The 24,881-nt window shown below is 33.8% G+C and overlaps 2 protein-coding genes across 6 annotated transcripts in view; both read right to left on the bottom strand.

Moving 5' to 3' along the window:
• Positions 1-390: 390 nt before the first annotated feature.
• LOC128206552 (multiple epidermal growth factor-like domains protein 10) lies at positions 391-10,792 on the bottom strand. The gene is made up of 5 exons (XM_052909110.1): positions 10,752-10,792; positions 6,306-6,376; positions 4,711-6,192; positions 3,142-3,270; positions 391-2,923 (listed from the first exon to the last, which is right to left on the bottom strand). Exons 2-5 carry the CDS (start codon positions 6,355-6,357, stop codon positions 2,814-2,816), a joined length of 1,773 nt encoding a protein of 590 aa, XP_052765070.1. The 5' UTR covers positions 6,358-6,376; positions 10,752-10,792; the 3' UTR covers positions 391-2,813.
• A 2,988-nt stretch (positions 10,793-13,780) lies between these two features.
• Positions 13,781-24,881, bottom strand: part of LOC128204142 (scavenger receptor class F member 2-like) — a 45,065-nt gene continuing 33,964 nt past the window's right edge. For 3 of the 5 annotated variants that reach the window (XR_008256102.1, XR_008256101.1, XM_052905511.1), the window contains 2 exons: positions 15,406-15,534; positions 13,781-14,901 (listed from right to left, as the gene is read on the bottom strand). Coding sequence is in view for 3 of the 5 variants with exons in the window: in XM_052905511.1 (XP_052761471.1) it covers positions 14,786-14,901; positions 15,406-15,534 (245 nt within the window). In the remaining 2 variants the exon portion in view is untranslated. Of the gene's footprint in view, positions 14,902-15,405; positions 15,535-16,563; positions 17,263-17,389; positions 17,471-18,557; positions 18,605-18,739; positions 18,842-24,881 lie in introns of those variants that run through there. The other 2 variants (XM_052905510.1, XM_052905509.1) reach the window with 2 other exon arrangements.

Here is a 24,881-nt window from a genome sequence, read left to right as displayed (position 1 = left end):
TAACTATAATAAGAGACACGTGCTCACAATGCCACAGGACTTTTATAAATAGAAGCTAACTGTTGCGTTTTACCAAGTGAACATGATTGGAATTTTAGATGAAAGTTGTTTTTTATTATATTTGTTTTGTTTTGTTTAAGGTCACGAGTCCTTCTTGTGTTATGAGCGGTGATGTGACGTTCAAGTTCAAGTTCAAGCTATTATGAAGCCTAAAGACATCTGGTGACATCAAACATTCCTGTATTTGTCCAAAGAAAAAACCCAAAATGATGACTATCATTCAATGGCCCTCGTTGACACTAAGGAAAATACCAAAACAATACAGGTAAATAATATTCCTTTATTCATATTCATTAGATGTTTTAAAGCATACACTACTTTTACAAATTATTACTACATAATTAACTTTGCGTTATGTGTTATCAAGTCAAACAAGTAATTAACATTGAATCGTATCTGAACATCCGACGTGTTTATTGCTAATACAAATCCATTGATATTAATACATGAACATACTAGTTGATACAAATCATATTTAGATACATTTGTAAGATAATGTTTTTAAAGTGTTGTAGACGTCATTTGAAATGTGAACGTTCAAAATGGTAATAGTATCATTTTTACAGCAGAAATAAATGTTTGTTTTTAAAATATTTGAGAAGTCCATGGACCATGTGAACAAAATATATAATATAGTGTCTTCGTGTGATTCTATGCATATAGGTATTTATATTTTAAAACAGTTCACTATAAAATATGAGTAAATATCGAATAAGCATATACCACAACAACATAAGTTAAGTAAATAAGAAAATTACATAATGTTATATATTAAATGAATTCCAACTTTCTGATAAATCAAAACTTGACAAAGTTATTGTATAATACTCAAAGCGAAATTTATTTTGAAGATGTACAGTTTTACGACAGCTAAAACAATTGTTTTTCAATGATATTTCTTTTAAAAAATATCTGAAACTCCTAACATCGGACAGCTGTACAATATAAAACTGTAAGGAGCTTTAGAAATAACCAAATATTTATTTATGCTCTTGGAATATTCTTACCTGAATGAAATAAGATAAATTTTTAAAAAAAATGGTTAAACAAATGCAGATAATAGTTGTTTATCTACGGCTTCAACAATCACATGTTACAAAACGTTTTCTACCAAGTAAACAACACTACGAGTAAACAACAGATTTAAATGTGAGCACTCATTTATGTCATAGTGTGCACTGTATTTCTTGTTCATTTCAATTTTAAAACTAACCTAATGACAGTACTTTAAGGGTATGCCACTTATATACCAACTATATGAAACGAAACGAATCTTTTATAGATACCTTTAAAATGAATTTTACTATTAGTATGATATAACAGGTAAATATTATAACATAAACATTCTCACTTTATGTACTCATTTTAAAACCATGTTATGGGTTTCCCTAATTGTTTCAGGTTAAAACGCTAAATAAATAAGCTTATATGTATTTTTGTATTCTTTATATGTTTAATCACGAACAGAACAATTGTAATAGTAATACAATGGAAACTAAAGGCAAACGATCCTATTTTCGGAATGTTTAATCTCATTTGAAATGTCCAACCAAACCAGATATAGTTTAAAGCTCATTTCATGAAGTAAATTTCTTTGTTTTTGTGAATTTTCGTAGCTTGCGAAATATTTTCGTACGCTCACTGATAAAATGACCTAAAATGAGGGTTCAATATATCCATATACATACGTATGTTTTTTATTCATGAATAAGATCACGTTTTACGTTAATACAGTATTGTATGTGTAAATGAAACATAAAAGTAAAACAGTACATAGGTATCTAGCAAGCAGTTATAAGTAATAAGGTAGACTGTATTTAAAAGGGCATATCTTGCAAAGATCTAGTAAATTATTAGATGGTTTTTGAGCATGAAGACACCAACGAAACAAAACATTATTTCCTTCCTAACCGAAGTCGAATTATATTGAATTAGTTGCATAAAAGCAACAAATATCCCGCTGACACATGCGGTTGATCTCATGCTGGGAGTCTTTTCGGCATTGATTTACAGGCATTGAAAACAAAACCATGGTAACCTCTTTTGTTGCGATGACTGGTTTCTATGGACTTGTTGTATTTATATCATAGTGTGGTATGTTACAATGTGGTAACACTGCAGACCGAAAATGTCGCTATTAAACGTTCGAGCGTTCAATTATGTTAGACAGTTCTAAAGAACAGCATGGTGGTCGTGCGCTGGATGCATAACCTTCAGAGCTACTAGTGTACCATTGGACTATTGTGTAGTGTGTGTGGATATACGTCTACAATTTAATTTCCATTATGTCAGAAAAGGAACTATGTTTTTTACTGGCTTAACCCAGCAGTCTTATATGTGTCCATGACACTATGTTGAAGTGTTGGGGTAACCACTTACGGCGCTCACTCACAAACCAGTTTATGAGCGCTTCACCGCACACTTTCCCAACATTTACAGAGTGGTTAGAGAAAACGGGCACAAAACAGAACGTCACAAACAAAAAAGGTTACATGTATAGCGGATATATATACAACGGTAAATGATGTACAAACCAGATATATTGGTTCGAAATTAAGTAACCAATATTATATGAAATGCTACAGAAACAAGCTCAATAGCCAAAAGTTCAAACATAAAATACTCGAAACATATTAGAACTAAGACTGTAACTTCAAAAGTTGTAAAATCAAACATCACTGTGCTCTAGATTTTGTATTAAAATGAACAATCTCGTAACATCCCTTAACGCATGCAAACACTGTTTTGAACTTCTACATTGAAAGCACGGAATAATTTTCGTCAGCATTCGTGTATGTTGGTTCGTGCGTCTGTCTTTGTAGCTGTTCATATGTCATCTCAGTTTCAAGCTGATCTTCCGGTTCTGAAATTGATATACGTATAGGGCGCCCAATAGATTTCAATGAAAATACTTACATGTCCATATGCTTGTGTGTTTTTGAGGCAAGAGTTCAACTACTTTATTGTTTTTTCATTGAAATGTACTAGGTGTGTCCGGTTATATTATTATTTCAAAATTAAAATTGATGAAAATAAGTATCTACATGATGCATATAAATACTCAGACTAACATTATTTTACCTGTTGGTTTAGACCTTCGCCTGTTCCACAGGTAGCAACCAGCAGCTGTGCAAATAAGCGAAATGCCCAAAACTACCGATAAAGCTGAGAGGGCACGTATTGTTGAAGAACCAATGTAAATTCGTCGTTCTGTAATAACAAAATAACAAAATTTCTATCAACTTACAGCCAAGATTATACAATAGCGTACATGTACAGATATGTCACTAGTCAAATGATTAACTGTAAACACTTCATATGTCACTTAATCTTAAAATGTAGGACTACTCATAAGTCCACCTTATTTGGTAAAATGCATGGCGAGTTGTCAACATTTTTTTAAATTGTATACATAAACTGTATACAAGTTTGATTATTTTTACTAAAATCAGTGCCCATTTGTATCAGGAAGATATCAAGAAAAACTGATCAATCGTCCGATCCTTCTCCATGTCTTAACTATCTAGTTGAACCCCATGTGTAACAGATTATATACAAACATGTTTCAAAATTCCATATATACGTTCTATATATAGATCCTTCTCCATGTCTTAACCATAAGATAACTAGTTAAACCCCATGACGAGAAGATTGTATACAAACAAATAAGTAACACTATTTGTTTCAAAATTCCGAATATACGTCATGTGCAAGGTAAAAAACAACAGGAAAGCCATTGTAAATACTGTGTAAGCAGAGTACATGTACTAAAGCTTATTGCTACCTTTATCGTTGTAGAAATCGAAAACATCTACGTTAATCATTTTACCCTTGATCTGAAGTTAAAAAGTTATTTTTGTAGATTAACAAGTCGACAAGTTAATATCACATTAACCTCATTATCTGTGGGTTAAACGCTTTAGCCCTACACCCGGCAAAACCTTTTTAAACAGGTAAAATGTAGTTTAATGTAACCATCTGTATTTTCCATAGTTGTTACAAAAATGGGCCAAAGCAAAGAACTGGTATGTAAATAAATGTAACTATACATGTTCTTTTTTCATGTGTACGCTTTTTTTCATTTTTTCAACCTACAAATATATACATATCAAAAATGAGGACATCACACCTTAAGTGAAATAATTTTGATTTAAAATGCTATGCACGTGTAATTAACTGACACTTGTAAGAACATTCAGAAATCTGATGTGAATTTCTCATTATCAACGTATCAAAAAAAAAAATTCTTACATTCAAAGCCCCGACATAATCTCCAAAAACCAAAATACCAATTGTTTATAAAATTGCATAGCACTCAAGCAATAATACCAAGAAACATGGTAAAGAAGCGAAAAAATGAAGCAAAAAAGATTTTTGTCAGAAATTTCCGTTCTAATCATTTGTTTACAGCAAAAAATGTTTTTATATGAAACTTATCGTCCAAGCATGATTTAGGATTTTATATATGTAAACGTAAATTTTGCACTAACAATGTTACTCCTGATTAAGGGACTGGAATGATATGCAACATTCGATCGTAATGTTTATAAAAAATCTACCTAATTTCAAATGACTTTTAAATTGTAATAGTGAGTCTTCAGACAGTCGTATCAAATATGTAAACGCAAACATGTTAATGGCAACACGTACCTGAGCAATCTTTGTCTTCAAGACCATTGATGCAGCCATTTACTTTCGCAGAATTGCAAAGCCCACTCATACAGCTAATACTGCAATTTATGCAGCTTCCATAATCGTTTGGATAAAAACCGTCGCTACATTCCAGACACTTCCCATCCGTCTGAGTACATCTTAAACAGCCCGTACTCAGGGACAAACAACTTTGAGAACAATCCAAGCCGTAAAAGCCGTCAATGCAACCAGAAATACATTCTGGTCCACCTTTGCACGTACCATCTTTGCAATTCTCCGGACATTCACAGCACGCGTTGTTATCGACGTAAAACACGTTAATACATTGATCACATTCATTCTGGAGACAATATTTGGATTGACACGTGCATTGTTGTTCAGGATTATCATAACCATTTGTACATGAAATACAAATATCAGTTTCAATCGCACAAATGCAGTTAGGAGGACATCGGCATGTTGTTCCAGTGTAACCATTTAAGCACGAAACGCAGTATGATGTGCTATATTGTAGACATGTTGCGCATATATTGTCACACGGGGTTGTGCAATTGTCACCCGAATATCCATCAACACAATCATGTGTCCCTTCATTTCGTGAGCATGTACCCCCTTTGCAATTATCCGGACAAGGTAAGTCACATGATTGTCCGTAAAAGCCGTCTATGCATTGTTCACATTTAATGCCTTTAAAATTAGGAAGACATTCACAGGAGCCGTTGTTTCTGTCACAAGCCCTTGTTTTGTTACAACCGACACTGCATACTTGCTCACAATGATCACCGTGTCGTCCATCTGAACATGTATCACATGTTGTTCCTTCAAAGTAGTCCCGACAGGAACAAGTGCTATCTTTTGAACACTGACTATTTACACAGCCTACGGAACAGAGTTCATTGCAGTGTGTCCCATGATATCCGGAAATGCAATCACTACATGTAGTTCCATTAAATCCTGAGGTACAATTACACATTCCATCATCATTACAAATGCCATTTTGACATCCATTGGAACAAGGTGTTTGACAGAAGGTGCTCTTGTCCTTAAATCCATTTTTACAAGATATACAATCTATGTCAGTCGTACATCGGCAGTTCTGATTTGCGCAGTTTAAAATACAATCCGATCCATATTTTCCTGGTATACATGGCTGACATCTAGGACCTCCGAAATCAGCTTTACATGGGCTACACATTCCATCGTCATTACAAGTTCCATTTTTACACCCGACGGAACACCGCTTGCTGCACAAACTGTTTTTATCATAATATGTATTTTTGCATGTGTAACATGGGTTTCCATTTGTAAATTCGCATGTGTAGCAGTTTTCGGGACAAGAGTGATGACATCTGTGACCAGTAATGGTTTCAATACAACCTTGTAAACAGATGTTATCAAATCTACATTTTGACGTTCCTCCTTCACAACATACACAGTTGTAACTGCAATCCACCTCTTTCCCATCTATAGCAACCGTCACTGGAAGGAATTTGTTTCAAAGATGGGAATCTGCTATTTTAATGTTTCCTTTAGATAAAACTAATATTGTAGCACAACCTAGAAACATTTGACAAAATATTACATTTTCATACCTGCCATACATGATCGAACGAAGCAGAGTATAGTAAATATCCAAAACATCATTTTTGTCCTGCTTATGTCTCTGAAACGACATAATGGAGATAAAGGTTTAGTGATATCATGTTCAATTTCTGAGTTAATTTCCATAAACATTAAGGTCACTTTATCATTGCCGCAAGCGAATTATTTGTAAAATAAACAAACCATTGCTCCATCATAAACCTTTAATTCATATCATAATGGAGATAAAGGTTTTCGCTTTCTCAATTTCCAATAACAGTTAGATCACTTTATGATAGCCATAAGTGCATTTGTGTAAAACGAACACACTCTTACTTTGTCGTAGTCATTGATAACGTAATCCCGAATATTGCCTGTCCATCTAGCACTTAGTATATTTATTGATTGATATGGAAATTCAAACTAATTAAATTAAATAGCTATCGGGGTATTAATTACTATTAAAGCATAATAATATGATAAATAGATAAACTATTTCTGATTTGTTAGGGAGCATTTTGTATAGACAGGAAAAGGCGTCATATTGACCTGCCTATAAATACAAATTCTAGGACTCAAAAGAAATACGTTAATGTTTTCATACTTATAAACAGATATATAGATCAATATAAGTTTATATCTAAGATTGAGAAAGCTACTTCAAACTGATATTCTGTTTAAGTCTGAGTAATGCTCATAATTTATAATTGTTATACTTTGAATTATATCCGATACCTGAACTCTTGAGAATACAAAACATGAACATCTCAAAGATTTAACTATTTCCGGCTGGACTAGAACTTTGATTTTTTGGTCCTGATGCAATATGGCTTCCGTTGATATCTGTAAATCTACAAATATATGTATACTGAATGGTCGAACGGGTAAAAATGAAGACAAAGGTCAATACACCTGTTATACGTACACTGGTGAAAGCGTTGTTGATTATACATTTATTATTTAGCAGAATATAGCAATTTCAAAGATATTAATGACTTTAAAGTTCATTTATACAATGCATTTTCAAACCAAGCTCCTAAGTCTCTGCAACATAGAATTGATACGGAAATAAAGAGTATGAGAAGTGAGGACATTGAAATTTGCAATTGGAATTATTCTGATCATATTAAGCTTTGTTAGGGATAAATCGTGTGATCTTAACTCATTGATTGAAACGCTTTAAAGTAATGGCAATACAGATGGCGGTATTGAACACTCAGTGTTATATTTTACCGAGTACATTGTATCAAGAGCAGATAAATATTCTATTAAAACGGACTTTTCTTGAGGGCGATTTTAAGGAGCGAAAATCTTGGTTTAACGACAAATGTAAGGGCAAACTGTACAGGTATAAGGAAGCCATTGAGCAATTTAATTGTACAAGAAATAACGCGAACTTTATTAGTACTATGAAACTGTTACGAAAGAACTATAAATATTTTATTCGGCGCACTAAGCGCAATTATCAGATATATAAGGGCCGACAAAAGCACGACCTAAGGCATTCCCAACCACGAGTTGTTTGGAAAAAAATTAAGAAGATCAAATCAGAAACGAAGCCAAACATTTCTATAGAAACAATTTTTGAACATTGCGGACATCTTTCCGATAATTCAGATGTTGAAAACAACGAGGAAATTGAAGAATTTCTGCATACATTTGACTAGCAACAATACAGATATGAGACTATGAATAGTGAACTAACCTCATGATTTGCAGAACGTGATATTCGAAACGGCATCAAACATTTAAAACGGAAAAGACAATGTTTTAAACGAATATTTTATCAAATATGCCGAACACTTTAGCCCACCTGTGCAGATATTATTTAATAGTATGCTTGACTCTGGAACATTGCCAAATGTATGGTCAAAGGGAATTGCTGTGCCAGTACTAAAGAAACCACCATCAGATGATGTGATAACTATGGGGGCTTGACACTAATTAGCTGTTTTGGAAAGCTGTTTACAAATGTTTCAAATAGCAGATTTAAAGGCTTTGCATTTAAATATGAGAAGCAAACGGACGCACAATTTGGTTTTAAAGCTAACCATAGCACTATTGATGCGATCTTCGTATTGCATAATCTCGTCCAAATGTATCTAGATGATAAGATAAAAGTCTACGCTGCTAACGTCGACTATTGTTTTGACTTGATATACAAAAGTGGACTATAGTTTAAACTAATTAAAGAAGGGATAGATGGAAATATACTAAATTTCTTAGGTCAATGTATACTTATGTTAAGCCATGTGTTACATACGAACAGGCTTTCAGACTTTTTTGAGAATAGCATCGGCTTATTTTAAGGGGAGGTCACTTCGTCGATATTGTTAAAGCTATTCGTGAATGACATTGAGACCATGTAACACGAGAATAAGAACTCAAGATTAAAGCTAGACCAGCTGTCAATATTCTTGATAATGTTTGCCGACGACAGTGTTTTATTATTATCGAAACGGCCGAAGGACTACAACGTTACATTGACATGTTACATCGGTACTGTGAACAATGGAAGTTTAAAGTAAATATCAACAAAACAAAAGTAATTGTTTTCCGCAAGGCTGGTCAGTTAAAACAAAGTGACATATTTACTTATAGCGATGAAAACATGAAAGTAGTAGACAATTACAATTACTTTGTTATGAGCTCCGGGGGTCCTTCCGCAAATGTATAGATATATATTGCGAGTAAAGCATTGAAATCAAATATGTCAATTCGGAATATTACAATCGACTTGTATTATAAACATCACATTTAATTTATTTGATTCTTACGTCTCATCGATCGTTTATCATTGTGCAGAATTGTGGGGATTTTCTTCGGCCGATAGCCTAGAGAGACTTATCGTAGATTCCTTAAAAAGACACTTAATGTAAAAATGGCCACCAACAGCCTAGCTTTATACGGTGAAACGTGACGTTTCCTTTTATTTGTTATTAGGAAAGTCAGAATTGTAAAATATTGGTTGAAACTTATGAATTGTTACACCACTAACCATATACTGTTCACTATGTATAACACTTTGTTATTAGATGTGATCAACCCAAAACTAAATAGGTGAGAAATGTTAAGGACATGTTACAATTCACTGGATTTAGTGATGTGTGGACATTCAGAAACTCTGTGGTCAATATGCTGCTTTCATTGAACAATCTAAACTCAGATTAAAGGACCTCTACGCTAGGCAATGGCGAGAGGGAGTTCGAGCGTCTTCTGCATTGTAACTGTTTAGTGCACTCAAACCAAACTTCAATATGTCTCGATATCTGTTAGTTATAGATAATGTTAAACATCGGCAAACGTTATGTATACTCGTACTTAGATTGTCTTCACAGAAACTATTCGTCGAACAAGGACGAAATACGTAGATTGCAAGAAATGATCGGTAGTGCATTATTTGTCGAAATAATGACAAAGAAGACGAATTTCATTTCGTTCTTATTTGTCCGACATATAGTAAAATTCGGGAAAAATATATTCCTTTGTATTATCGGAGAAGGCCGAATATGTTCAAATTTGTAACCATGCTGAATACAACGAAATTACACTTACTACACAAAATAACATCTTAATTGATTAAGGCAAAACAAGTAAGAAACACGGCCATCAATAGTCCTGTGTGATATGTTACACCTATTTTATTCAATATCGTGTCAAAATCATTTATTTTTTTTGCCTCCTGTGTTTGTATCATTAACCATTTACAAACAAAATCTTGTGAAATTGCTAATGAGCTGTACATGCTTTCATCAGAATATTTACACCTCAACTTCTATTACTTAAATGAAGTGCCTTTCGGCAAATGCGGTTATCATTCGATGGACGCAACATCTTCGGATATGTTCGGATCGCATATCATCGCATAACAATATACATGAAAATGGTTGATCTTGTTATTGTTTGTATTGTGCCAGCAGGTCCCGTAAAATATAAATCAACATTTAAGAAAGTGTTTATTTATGATAGGTTAAATGTATTGTTGCCATAAGAGTTTTAATTTTACGTTTAAAAGTGATTTCTAGTGGTTGATCTTTTCCCGCGTTATTGTGACGTCATTTGATAAAACGGTTCCGGTTACAGTCGGGTCGTTATATTTACAGAATTGGTAAGAAAGGACAACTGAAAGATTCTCTTAAATGAAATGATGTTGTTGTTTTTTAACAATTCTTGAATGAAACAATTAACTATTGGTGTAAATATTAGTAATTAGTGGCGGGATTGATGTCATTATCGGGTATATGAAAGTAATTTGGCTGCTCAAATTACGGGTGGAGTCCTTCGTAATCTGCACACTTTGACCAGCCCATTTGCGTTCATACCCTTATATTGACATCAATCCCGCAATTCATTCCTTAAATAAACGTTATGTCATGTTGTATTACGTTATAGATTAGCGGTGTTTAAATTCAAAGAGTGTGAATTAGCATAGACTAGGAGAAACGTGAAAAACTCACTTTGACTGAATGAGTCCAAATCCAACAAAAACCACTTCATTACCGACTATTCATAAACAGGAAGATAACAATTCAGAATACATATACACATTACTACCTTATAAACATAGGACAGAGATGTATAGCATGATTCAAAATGTTGAAATGAATGAAGAAAATACATATAACCATATGCACATGTTGAAATTTCGAAATATATTTCCGTATTAGTTAAAAGATAAAACAAATACAAATGGCCGGTTTCTATTATCATCCTGAACATTATTTTAAACTGCAATACTTTTATTAATGATGTTTACTTCGGAAAACGTGTAATGATATTAAGTAAACAGTACACTTTCAAATGCTGCAACAGCTATATAGGGTGAAAATGAGTCAGATTAAACACTATTAATGTTAAATTCAAAAACAGGTTTTAGTTTAACTTTTTGCTTCTGAGCTTGTTTCTGTAGCTTTTCACATAAATATTAGTTGTATATCGGACACCCTATATATTGTTAGTGCAATAGAAATTATTTTGTCTTGAAGCCTGGTTTGGTAAAAGAGCGCATATTTCATATGATTATAAACACTTGAGTTACTGATTGAGTGTTCTGAAAAAGGATCCAATACAATTCATCCTCATATATAATGTAGCTGTTTTGGACAGTTATTTATTTGTAATGCTGCAGCGAATCTTATACGGAAACAATCCGACTGTAAGATACGTGTGCTATGATCTAATTTTATAGATCTGAATTTGGTCTTCCGCGAATATTCAGTTCCATGTAACTTTACAACATAGTTAACCAAAGCTTTCGGTGAAAATTTGGGATGATAAAACACATCCTTCTCTTAACACATTTTAATTTTATTTGTCTATATGGTGTGTTTTTAACACAAACTCTTTTAATTGATATTTCTCTAACTGGTTGGAAGACGCCTTTGCTGCAATATATTTAAAAGTATTACCCATAAAAAACTTAAGCCTTTTTCAATATCTAGATTTACTGTCTCAGGTGACATCTAATACATATCAATACCGACACCCTGTGATACCTCTTAATAATAGAGGTCATTGTTTTAAGTTAACAATATTCTATTTCGTCTTTTAAGCCCTGTTTACGTTTAAAAGGCTACACGCGGTTGTACTAATTACCCATGGAAGATATATCTCCATCAATTTGCTCTGTTCAACAGAGACATTAATGTTATCATATCATAACTAAATCATAATCTAAATGCATGTGTATCGTCGGTTGTTTCATAACCAGTTTGAACTATAAAACACAAGGTAAAATAAATAGTAGTGTCGACTAAATGCAATGTATTGTATCTGTTAGTAATACCTTAGAACAAAACAAAATGTTTTAACATCACACACGTCTGCTACATGAACGAGTGTTTGTTTTTATGTTTCATTTTTGATTTTGTATTTTCACAATATTATAATGAAAACTACAGGGACAGACCCAGGAGACGAAAATTAAAAAACAAAAAACAAACACGGGTGTTGTCAAATACATGGGTATTGTCAAATACATTTGTGTTATCATATACACGGGTGTTGTCATATATACGGCTGTTATCATAAACACGGGTTTTGCCATATACACAGGTGTTGCCACAAACATGGGTGTTGTCGTCTACACGGGTGTTATAATAAACACGGGTGTTGTCATATGCACAGGTGTTGCCACATACATGGGTGTTGTCAAATACACGGGTGTTATCATAAACACGGGTGTTGCCGTATACACAGGTGTTGCCACATACACGGGTGTTGCCATATACACAGGTGTTGCCACATACATGGGTGTTGTCATATACACGGGTGTAGCCATATAAACAGGTGCTGTCTTATACACGGGTGTTGCCATATACACGGTATACACGGGTGTTGCCATATACACGGGTGCTGTCTTATACACGGTAGTTGCCATACACACGGTATACACGGGTGTTGCCATTTACACGGGTGTTTCCATTTACACGAGTGATGTCCTATACACGGTATACACGGTGTACACGGATGTTGCCATATACACGGGTGCTGTTTTATGCACGGTATACACGGGTGTTGTCATATACACGGGTGTTGCCATTTACAAGGGTGTTGTCTTATACACGGTATACACGGGTGTTGCCATAAACACGGGTGCTGTCTTATACACGGTATACAATGTATACACGGGTGTTGCCATATACACGGTATACACGGGTGTTGCCATATACACGGGTGTTGCCATATACACGGATGCTGTCTTATACACGGTATACAATGTATACACGGGTGTTGCCATACACACGGTATACACGGGTGTTGCCATATACACGGGTGTTGCCATATACACGGGTGCTGTCTTATACACGGTATACACGGTATACACGGTAGTTGCCATATACACGGTATACACGGTAAACACGGATGTTGCCATATACACGGGTGCTGTCTTATACACGGTATACACGGTATACACGGTAGTTGCCATATACACGGTATACACGGTAAACACGGATGTTGCATATACACGGGTGCTGTCTTATATTTGGTAGTTGCCATATACACGGTATACACGTGCTTTTGTACAAAATATTACATATGTATACCATCTATTTAATATATTTGATAAACATTCCAATTGTTTGTAATTGTAAGTTTACGAAGTTCACGTAAAATGCACATGACAATTAGTCTATAATCTAAAATATCCCACCAAACGTTGAATGATAAATCAACAACGAAGCGTTCCGTTTATTCAACATTGGAATCTACCCGTCTACAACAAAATACTACTGATCTCGTACGGTGAAATTTGATATTCAGGTTATTAATCAGTCATTTTGTTAACCTTTTTCGTCGTTTTCAAGTGCGAGTGTGATATGGTCAATGCATTTTATGCCTGGTTCAATTTAAAAGGAAAATGTTCATTAACTGTTATTACTATGAACATTAATGAATTAAATGAAGTGTATTGATAAATGAGTATAAATGGTTGCACTGAAACATGAGAAAAAATAAATTTAAAAAACGTTTTTTTTACAAGGAGCACAAATCAATAATAAAATGAAAATCAGTCATCAATGGTCGTAATGATATTATGAAAACACATGTACAATTTGTAATTTTCATTCTAGGTACTGCTTTTATTGTCAGCTAGGGACTATTCCGCAATTTACATACAACGATTTACGTATAGTATGTATAACCGGTCGGTTACGAGATAATAAGACGGATTTGTTTTATTGAATTATTTAATCAATACAAACATTAAAGGTTAGAATTAAGTTGCACCATTTTTCCGAAAATAATGTGAACGTTATAACGTTTTTTACTTGTTCAGCCTCTGACACAATGGACCTATAAAAACGATAATGAAGCACAACGTTCATCCCCGAGTTTTTTAAAGCAAATGCTCGGTCTTTGCCCCTAAAATTAAAATCTGAACTGTTTCCTTTATATTCTTGGCCTACAAACTCAACTCATTTACAATAAATATTTTACGAACGTTTTTACTTTTCTGTTGTTGTTTTTCGGGACTACAACCATAATCTATTACGTAAATACAGTGCTAGATAACCCTTTTTAATATATGAAACATATATGGTAGGCAATTGAATTCGTCCAAACGGTATTTTTACTGGACAAGTCTAAAAATGAATCCAAGATCCTGTTTAAATGCTGGGTTAACCATCCACGGCGCTTACTTAAAACAGTTTGTGAGCGCTCAACCTCACACATGTCCGATCATTTACCAACTGCTTAGAGCATACGGGTAAAATACAAGACATGTCGAACAAACACTGCTTTATGTACATCAGAAACATGTGTGTGTGTGTGTGTGTATATATATATATATATATATATATATATATATATATATAACTATTAATGGTGAATAACTGGTTATAAAGTTCTGAAAAAATACACGATACATATAAGGACTTCATTATATCTACAAGTATGAGATGTCAACATAAACCTGATTATGTTCTTGTTTCAAAACTGTCGCAACATCTCTAATCGCATAAAAATGACACAGTGTTTCGAACATCTACGTTGAAAGAACAGAATAATTTTCGTCAACATTCTTGTATGTTGGTTCGTTTGCCTGTCTTTGAAGCTGTTCGTAGGTCATTACGGTTTCACGCTGATTTTCCTGTTCTGAAACTGAAATATTGCACATATAAGAGTTAAAGGAAAATATTGTAAAACCCCACCATTCAGACCAAAATGTGCATTATAGAGCGTTGGTCTAATTACTGAGGTTATGATGATAAGGTTTATAAATGGTCAAGTGTGGTGATGATATTAGATTCTTACTAAGTGTAGCAGAGTATTGGTAATGCACAGTACATACTAAACTTTTGGTTTTATCTTAAGTTATGTACAAGGCAATATGTGCCACTTTATTTCACAAATATGGAGCTATAGTATGAGTCTGCATCTGTGACCGAGTGAATGCTTATGTAATATTATTATGTTCACATATGCTTGTGAGTGTTTGAGGCAGGATATTTAATACGCTGTTTCTTATGATAACTTACCACGTTCGTCCGGATATATAATTATTCCGAAATTAAAATGAATGATGAGTAGTATATACATGATACATACAAATATTCATGATTTGTTCAACAAAAAGTTTATTTAAAACCTATAAAAAATACAAACCTGTTGGTGATGACCTTCGTCTGTTCCACAGATAGCAACCAGCAGCAGTACAAATAAGTAAAATGCCAAAAACTCCAGATAAAGCTGCGGTTGCAACATTTGTGGGAGAGCCAATGTAAATTCGTCTTTCTGAAAGTACAGCTTGAGCATCAACCAGTAGCAAATAATTACAAAGTGTATAAGAGTGTTGCTGCTTTCAGATGTTAAATTAAATGTAATATTATACATGTGCATAATAACATTATCTATAAATCACTTAAGATGCCGATTAATAAAAGAAATTAAAAAAGATTTGCAAATTTTTAACATCTTTCTGAATTAAGGACATGAAATTTATTGTAAATTGGTTATAAATGTCCCATTTAAAAAAAAACAATCCGCGTTTGTATGAAGATGATATAGGTTTTGAGGAACACTCATCATCTGACTGATTCACACGTAACAACACTCGGACAACTAAATTTACTCTACGGAAAAAATTCTATGTAACCAAAGCGTATATTTAACACTATCTTATTTTAAACAGCTGAATAATGGGCATGGGTTGCAAAGTAAAATTATCATGAAAAAATTGTTAATACGTAAGGGTTATTGCTAGCAGCAACGATGATAAAATAACAAAATTCAATATCAAATCTCCAAATACGACAATCGTGTAATTTAACTGATGTTTTTGTCAGAATATTTGAATTATAAAAATATCAATGGGTGCAAGTTTGCCAATATTTTGTCGATTTAGAATATGGAACTTTACTCAACAAAACATGGTGCAGTATCGAACAGCTTAAAGAATAAAAGGTTATTGTCAAAATGTTCCATTGCGACCATTTGTTCACAAAAAAAAACTACTTTACATATTATGACCCACCTTCCAAGCATGAATTAGGATGTCTTATATGAAATAGATGTGTTTGCCATTATGTTCCCACTTGTAAATATCGTTAACGAAAAACAGATAGTTTTTTTTGTTTGGTGTTTATAACCCCAAAAGGCAAAATAATCTGTGAAGTTAAAAGGTAAGGCTGGAATAAACATTTTTTATTGTAACTTACGCAGTTTATGGAAGCTAGCTTATTTCGATTTTTGCATATCTACTTGTGTGTTATACAGACAGTATAAAATATGTAACAAAAGAATGTTGATGGCAACGACACATACCTGAACAATCTTTGCCTCCAAGGTCATTGATGCAGCCATATAAACAGTCGCCATCGATATTACAGCTCGTTTTTGAATCCCCTTGCTGACAATTTCCTACAGAACAGGATATATTGCAGTATGCCCCATAATGTCCTGGCTGACATCCACTGCATGTAATTCCCGTAAACTCAGCTCGGCATATGCAACTACCCTTATCATTGCAAACGCCATCTAGACATCCCGGAGAACAAGATGTTTGACAGAAGGTACTTCTACCGTAGAACCCCGTTTTACAAGAAGTACAATCGGTTTCAGTCGAACAACGGCAGTTATGATGAGTGCAATCTAGTGTACAATCTGACCCATATTTTCCTTGTATACATGTCTCACATTCTGTTCCTTCGAAGTTTGATAAACATGGACTACATGTTCCATCGTCATTACAGACTCCTCCATAACATCCGACTGAGCATCTCTTGCTACACAGACTGTATGTATCATAAAATTTAGCCTTGCAGCTGTAACATGGTCTACCAACTGCTTGATTACACGTAGAACAGTTACCATGACAGGCATTGTGACATGTGTTGCCGAATATGCCGTCAACACAGCCATCAAAACAATTGCCTTCCATTGCAAATATATGATATCCACATCGATCTACTCCTCCCTTACAGCACACACAATTCAGATTACAGTCCAATCCGTTTATGAAGACTGAAACGAAACAAATGTGTTTAAAATATAATAATATTCCGCGATAAATGACTACAAATAAGAAGAAAGCAGGCGATGCATTTAAACAAAGAAAGACATTTGATATATTTTAACAGTTTACACATACCTCCCTTACATGATCGGGCCAAGCAGAGCAAAACAAATATCCAAAACATCATTCTGTCCTGGAGATGTCTCAAATTGCTTTCTGCAATATACAACATGTGAATATAAGTTGACGTTTAGTTATATGTTAGATTCCTGCTTTAAAAAACAAAACAAGTCATAGTCAGTTTCAGTCTTAAATTTGGAGTGCCAGCAACTATGCATTTAGCAAGTTCAAAACCATATTTTTTCGCATGAATACAATGTTGTAGATGGACAATTCCACTGGTCTTAATGCTTTCGTCTTATTGATCAGTTTAAAGAATGAGGACATGCGGTAAGAATTCAGATATCCTGAATTGATATGTTCACTAACATCTTCAGTCTTAAGTCCGAGACTCATGCTTAATTTTGCATTATTTGATAAATGAAATAAAATTATGTTACAGCTATTGCAACTTCGACCCAAGTAATAAATAACGTGCTGTATAATTTAAAAGCGATGTTAATTATCTGCACGGTAATTTATAACAGTTTCGCCCATTCTTTAGTCAGTAAATGTGCAAAAAAACAACACTTGAAAACATTTTAAAAGTCATGATTTCTGTTGAAATAGTTGTTAAACCTGCTATTTGTTACGTATTTAGAAAATTTCACCATTAATGCTGATGCTATATGTTTCATATCTTAAATATATTCATGCACTGAGACATAAAAAACAATATTAGGTATAAGTGTATAATGTAAATATACTTCGAGAAGCAATGTTATGAAAGTGCGTACGAGCAAATATCGTGAAATAAAGGAATTCAGCTAAATATTCAGCGAGTAACGTACGTTGTGAATTGTTTAACTTATTTGAAATGTGTTACGATACAATCGTTGAAAAGATAGTCATATGTTTTATCTTACTCGTATATCTTCTATGTACGCACTAAAATAATATTACGCAACGTTATAAATAAAGAGAGTTCTTAAATGAAATAATCAAGGAAATTGTATGTAAAAATGGCAATACGTTAATTCTGTATTAAACTAAGTCTAATCAAATAGAGTAACATGAAATTTGAATCAAGAAATACTTTCTTCATTAAAAGTAAATGTTATTTTGTTTAAACCCAACATTAACAAACTTACTTAAGACAACATCATTATTACAAAAAATAAAGTTCAAATAAAAAGGCACTAACCGAAGTTTTTAATTATTACAGTCCACACTCACGACTAACATATTTATATTTCTTTCACAAACAGGAAGAAAATATCGTCACAATGGTAAGTCATCCCGCTTTGCACTGCTTGAGCTGTTAAGCGATCAGTATATAACAGTAACATGATACATCAAGTTAAACATTTTCAAAAGCGTACTCACGGTTTATATATATTCCTCTTACTTTTGCATTTAAATTTTCATTATTGTTATTTCAGGGTTTTTAAACCAAACTACAATCATAGCACTGTACACAAAGTTTATTGTAACGACACGAAGTTCATAATCACTCAAGTTTAAATGAGCTAGTCGATTCAATAATTAAAGTTTAATAAGATATGTTGTTAAATAAATTTTAAAAAGTGAGCGAGTGAGAGAGTGAGTGAGTGAGTGAGTGAGTGAGTGAGTGAGTGAGTGAGTGAGTGAGTGAGTGAGTGAGTGAGTGAGTGAGTGAGTGAGTGAGTGAGTGAGTGAGTGAGTGAGTGAGTGAGTGAGTGAGTGAGTGAGTGAGTGAGTGAGTGAGTGAGTGAGTGAGTGAGTGAGTGAGTGAGTGAGTGAGTGAGTGAGTGAGTGAGTGAGTGAGTGAGTGAGTGAGTGAGTGAGTGAGTGAGTGAGTGAGTGAGTGAGTGAGTGAGTGAGTGAGTGAGTGAGCGAGCGAGTGAGCGAGTACGTGAGTGAGTGCGTGAGTGCGTGAGTGCGTGAGTCTGTCAGTGAGCCTGTCAGTGAGTCAGTGAGTTAACCGGTCGGTCAGCTTTTAAAAATACATACAACTCTTCTTTGAAAATTTATTTCTTTAATTTATTAAGAATTTCCTATTTCTTGATAACAGTTTGTCATTCTTACGAATGCATTCATGATATTATAGTTCTGACTGTTTTAATGGTAAAACGTCATCAAAAGTCCAAATTAGACCTCTATTATTAATAATTATTTAGATTATTTACAAAAAAAGGTCTATTTAGCGCAGTGGTTAGTGCACTCGCTTTCCACATACGAGGCCCGGGTTCGATTCTCGGCCTGGGCGCATGTGAGTTTCGTTTGTGGTCACCAAGCCAGACAAGTGGGTTTCACCCGGGTAATACGGTTTCCCTCAGAGCACGAGACCACATCCTCGCGTATAATCGTGCCAACAAGAGTGATAAAATAGATACGTTTCAACTAATGAGCATATAAAAATGTGCAAGCAATAGCTGTTTATTGCTGAAGTAGCGCTAAAGCAAATTTAATCGCTGTTTGATTTTTCTTCAGAAAATGAGAACCATAACTTAATTTGAACAATTTAAAAAAGTCAAAACAAGTCCGTGAGTGACTCTGTTAAACACACAACTTGTGAAATTCTAAGAACAATTTTGCCATTGTGTTATATCTATCGGTAGGTTTTTAATCTCCATCTAAATGGTCATGTTGCTTTCAGCTTCTCTTGTGCATGCGGCCTGAAATTGAAAAAAAAAGTAATCGGATTTTTTTTCTGCCCATGAGAAAATTGATGTATGTTCATATGTTCATATAAAACCTTTTGCCTGTTCCTTTGTAACATTAGGGTGCAGTTTTTAAAATTGTTTTCAAAATGGTGGCCTCAAAGAAGCTGAGATAATAGATAAATTAAATTCTCATTTTCAACATTCCATCTGCATTTAAACGATTTTTTGTAAGAACTTACAACTCAACGTTAAGCGATGTAATTGCATAAGCATCAGGTAAAGCAAAATAACACAATATGTATGCGTCAACCGATGAAAAAGACTGGACGGGGATATCACCAGAAAAAAACCTGCCGGGAGGTCTTAGTTTTTGGAAACCGGTTCATCAAGGCTGATGTCTGTATCATTGGTAAGGACGCATATAAACCAGTGTTATTGTGAAAATATATCGGCCTGTGTTGTTTATTAATATGCCATACATTCATATTTGTGGTTTAAGTGTTTTCTTGTACCAAACATATTTCACAGTTTAAATGTATAAAACTCCATTTTAGAATTGGCCTGATCCAGTGTAAAGTTAAGCTTTTTTATTTTCAAATGTTATTCGTATATTCGTATGTGAACATGTCTTTTTGATTGTTGATATTTTGATATTTGGGTTTTCCCACTTACTCTATGAAAAATACATGTAATATAAAAAAAGAGTAGTAACTTGTCTGGATTCCTTTTTTTCGCACCACCCGTCCAACATTTTTTTCAAAAACAATCCGTTAAACAATTTATAAAAATAAATGGCCTTAGACCAAAATATGTCATTAGTTGTGGACAATTGACATGAGTCGTAAAACTCCTGATATAAATAAAATAGTGCATAACTGTTATAGCAATGGAGAAACTTACTTTAGTTACAATAGCCCGGGACAAACAAATGAATGCTGACTTCAGTTTGTTATAAAAGTATGCATTCGTTAGAACAAGATATTGAGTTATCAATGGTGGTCGTAATTCGATTTAACATCATATCAATTTCCATACAGACCTGCATAATTACACAGTACCAGACTCATTCCACATGCAATTGTTTTACACAGTTTGTAGTTACATCAACTATCCAATGCAATGGATTGACGCATGTATTAATTACTTACAATAACCAACGCAATGGTTTTACACAGTTTATAATGCATACTTATGAAACCGAAGAATGTTTTGAGTTTACAAATTAAAGAGTCACTCTTATTCCCACGTAAGATTCACCACATTGAAACTTTTGTTTTAATATTCCAAAAAGGATGAAGGTCGAAAACAATGATTCTTATGATGGATGCCGAGTTCAATTTGAAAGAAATGTGCATAAAACACGCTATTTCTACGTTATGAGACTAACGTAAATCACAATAAATCTTTAAGCATTCACCAATCATTAATCATCTTTGCGTATTCAGGTATTAGATATACGGCTACAATCTTGTTATCAGTAATTGATATTTTCCATGAATGCATTATTTAATTAGTAGTTAAAGGTTTATCACTCAAAGTTTATATTTGTTATACTTGTGTATGCATTGACTTTTATAATTAGATAACGTGTTGTCATATGTCTTTTGAACACTACCTTAAAGCACTTTGTCTTATCGCAAAAGAAGTCGACAAAAAGGTTAACTTTGTTCAACGTAACTTCATAACAAAAACATTTGAATGCTTACAAATACCATTGCAATGTTGACACATCTGCCCAAATTATATACACCGAGTATATACATTTAATCAAGCCTTAATCAATTAAATGTCACCATGGTCAATGAGAAACTGACTGCAGACTGATAGGACACAAGTTTGATCCCTACTGCAGGCGTAACATTTATGTTTATTGTTTTATCTATTTTGGATTAAATGTTGCTGTTTTTGAAAATTATAACATGTCTTACTTATTAATCAATACAGACATAGTATTACAGCATAGTGTATGATAAAATAGCGAGAGAAAAAAAGAAAATTGTTGAAAACTGACATAAACTTGGCATCGATGTGTACAATGCATTGAAACTTACTAGCTGAAGTACCACACAGTTTATAATTTATTTAAGTTTAGCAGTTATTTCGTATTTTTCCATTAAAAAAAATACTAGGTAATTCATTCCTTACGCGTGACTGGCTAGTCGGTGTTATCACGTGATATTACCGAGGTAGGCGTATAGCTGATTATGTCATCCGATTAGAGTAAGCCTTCGTAGCTCAGTGAGTACGACGCTGGAGTGCAATTTTGGCAACACGGGTTCGAACTCGGTCTTCGACACAATTTTGTTTTTACATTTTGGTACTTTTTGTTTACAATTATGATATCAAAGCGTAACACATTCTATTAGATAATTGTCCTGAGATTCGTTACAGAAAAAAACTTTTTTGGTACCAATCTGGTTTATAGTCCCTTTAGGTTTGTGAAGGAAATATCTGCTGTATTACTGTATTATTGAGATACATTTTTAGAATATTTGCAAGCTATCAGAAGATGAGTTGAAAACTGCATTATATATTACTTACGAGTGACTTATGTTTTTTAACCTATTTGTACCATGACTTTGATATAATATTAGGTAAAAATCTATATTTTGTCATATAAGGCCTTGAATAAACTATAAGAAAGGCACGGTAACAATCTCTGTTGCAGCATCAACATTTGGGGATAATTTTCCAATCCATCAAGCGCACAAGTTTCAAATATGTAAAAGAACGGTTAAACATGTACTATATAAATGTTCAAACAAAACAAATTGATTATTATACATACTCTGTGAGTAAATAAGCGTGCATCAGCCACGAGACAAATTGTTTCATTGCTTAAACTGATATGCCGGGTTGTGAACAAAGATAAGTTCACTTGAGTTAGGAAATTACAAATTGAACGAACGTTAGAAGAAGAATTTCGACTCAGATGATACGGCACAAATTTGAGCACCCCTCCTGCCAATAACTTTTGTAACACCCTTTTAATCAGCCATGCTGTTAGTTGCCGGAAGAGGTCATCTTCCAAACAAGGGGACACACATCCCTGTCCGTATTTTTAGTTTCAATCACAAATAGTCCAGTACCAACCTAGTTCAATATTTTTAATAAAATTCAACAATCAGCCATGCTGTTGGTTGACATTCCGTCGAGGACGCGGTGCTGCTTGGCAGAAGTGCACACCCCTCCTGAACCCTATTTATCTTTCATTACCTCAATCAGACATGCTGCTTGTTGGAAAGTGTTCACACATCTCAGTCATGGTTTTGGTCAGTACCCACCCATTCAATATTTTCTGTCAAATTCTGTCACTTTGCCATAGTTTTCCAAGAACAAAATTAACAATTCATCTCATCTTTTCATAGGTGCTAGTCAAATTCGAGTTTACAAAATCATTATACCTGGAACATGACCAACTCAATAGAGTGCTCGAAATCATATCATTAATCATTGAAAGGATAAATGCGTTATTACTAAATAACTTTCGTTAAAACATTGTGACACTGTAGCAATGTACTATCCTAAATCCAATTATGAAAACAATAAACAAATAAGCGAACATCGTTGCATGTTGAAGTCATAGAATATGCATGGATTAAATGCCAGTTATATGCCTTTGTTCATGTTGCTTTGATTAGAATCATTTCACAAATTATTTTCTTTAATCTATTCTAGAATCGAGAGTTTTATACTTGATGTAGTGAAAATGTAGTTTTTTTTTTCTAAATAGTTTTGTGCATATCAAATTGATTTTGCATTTCATGGAATTGCTGCACCTGTACGTTTAAGCAAATGAAAATGGCAAACGTATTTATTATTGTTGGTATCTTCAAATTACTATCAGGTACACATTGAAACGTGCAGAGGCTGACGAAAAATTGGGAAAAACGTTACCACCAGTAGTGTTCAAACCTATCAAATTCGTTATGATTATTGAGTTTATCAATTGTTGTATTAGTTTCCTTTCAGTTGAAACGAGCGCTCGAATTATGGATGAAAACTATCATATTCGGAGCTGATTTCTGAATGGATTTGAACCGTTGACGTCATGTTCATGCCATAAATAAATGACATCTAGACCACCCCCTACCAACCAAGACCAATACAGCAAATATATCACATTTTCGAGGACTAACGATTTCGTTTTCGCTTTTCGAAATTTTTGGAGTGCTGAACATAACAGTTCATTTATATAAATGGTCATTTTATCATCGTGAATATACGTTTGATGTTGCTTGCATGTCAATGTTGAAAATACACGGCATTAGTGCATTACCTTTTCATACTCGTTGCTTGAGTGTGGTGAGAACAGTTCTCCTGAGCATTTTACAGTTCATGATTGCGTAACGTTTTATCGATTTGGGTTGTTCATTTCTATTCAATTATGAACTTTGTTCCATCATCAAACATTCTTATTCAGCGAAATGGGTACGGCAAGGTGATTATAAGCTGCAAATTGTTCAAGTAATTTGTTTGGAAATTATATGAAACGGTTTTTTTTCATTACTTAATGGGACACTTGTCGAACGTAACGTTTTTTGAGAGATGTTCGCAAAATAGCACGTGAATTGCATGTTATAAAAGCTTTTTATTTTCGATTTTAATTTTGAAAAAAAAAAAAATTGAAAAAAAATAAATCAGATCTTCTGTTTATTTTTGTTGTATTGTTCTGTGTGCGGTAAAGATTCCCTACTTTATTGTAATCGGTGATAGGACACGCAAGATCAAGCAATAATGAAGCCTACAGACACTTTGTGACCTTACACGCTTATGTGTTTGTCCAAGGAACACACACATTCTGGTGAGCATCGTTCAATAGCCTTCTTGTCTCAACCAAGATAAAGACAAAAATAATTCTGATTAATATGTTTTATTCCTTC

Source organism: Mya arenaria, chromosome 10 (assembly GCF_026914265.1).
Source record: "Mya arenaria isolate MELC-2E11 chromosome 10, ASM2691426v1".
Classification (NCBI taxonomy): domain Eukaryota; kingdom Metazoa; phylum Mollusca; class Bivalvia; order Myida; family Myidae; genus Mya; species Mya arenaria.
The sequence above is the reverse complement of the archived record's forward strand: the minus strand, read 5'-3'. Positions and strand labels throughout refer to the sequence as shown.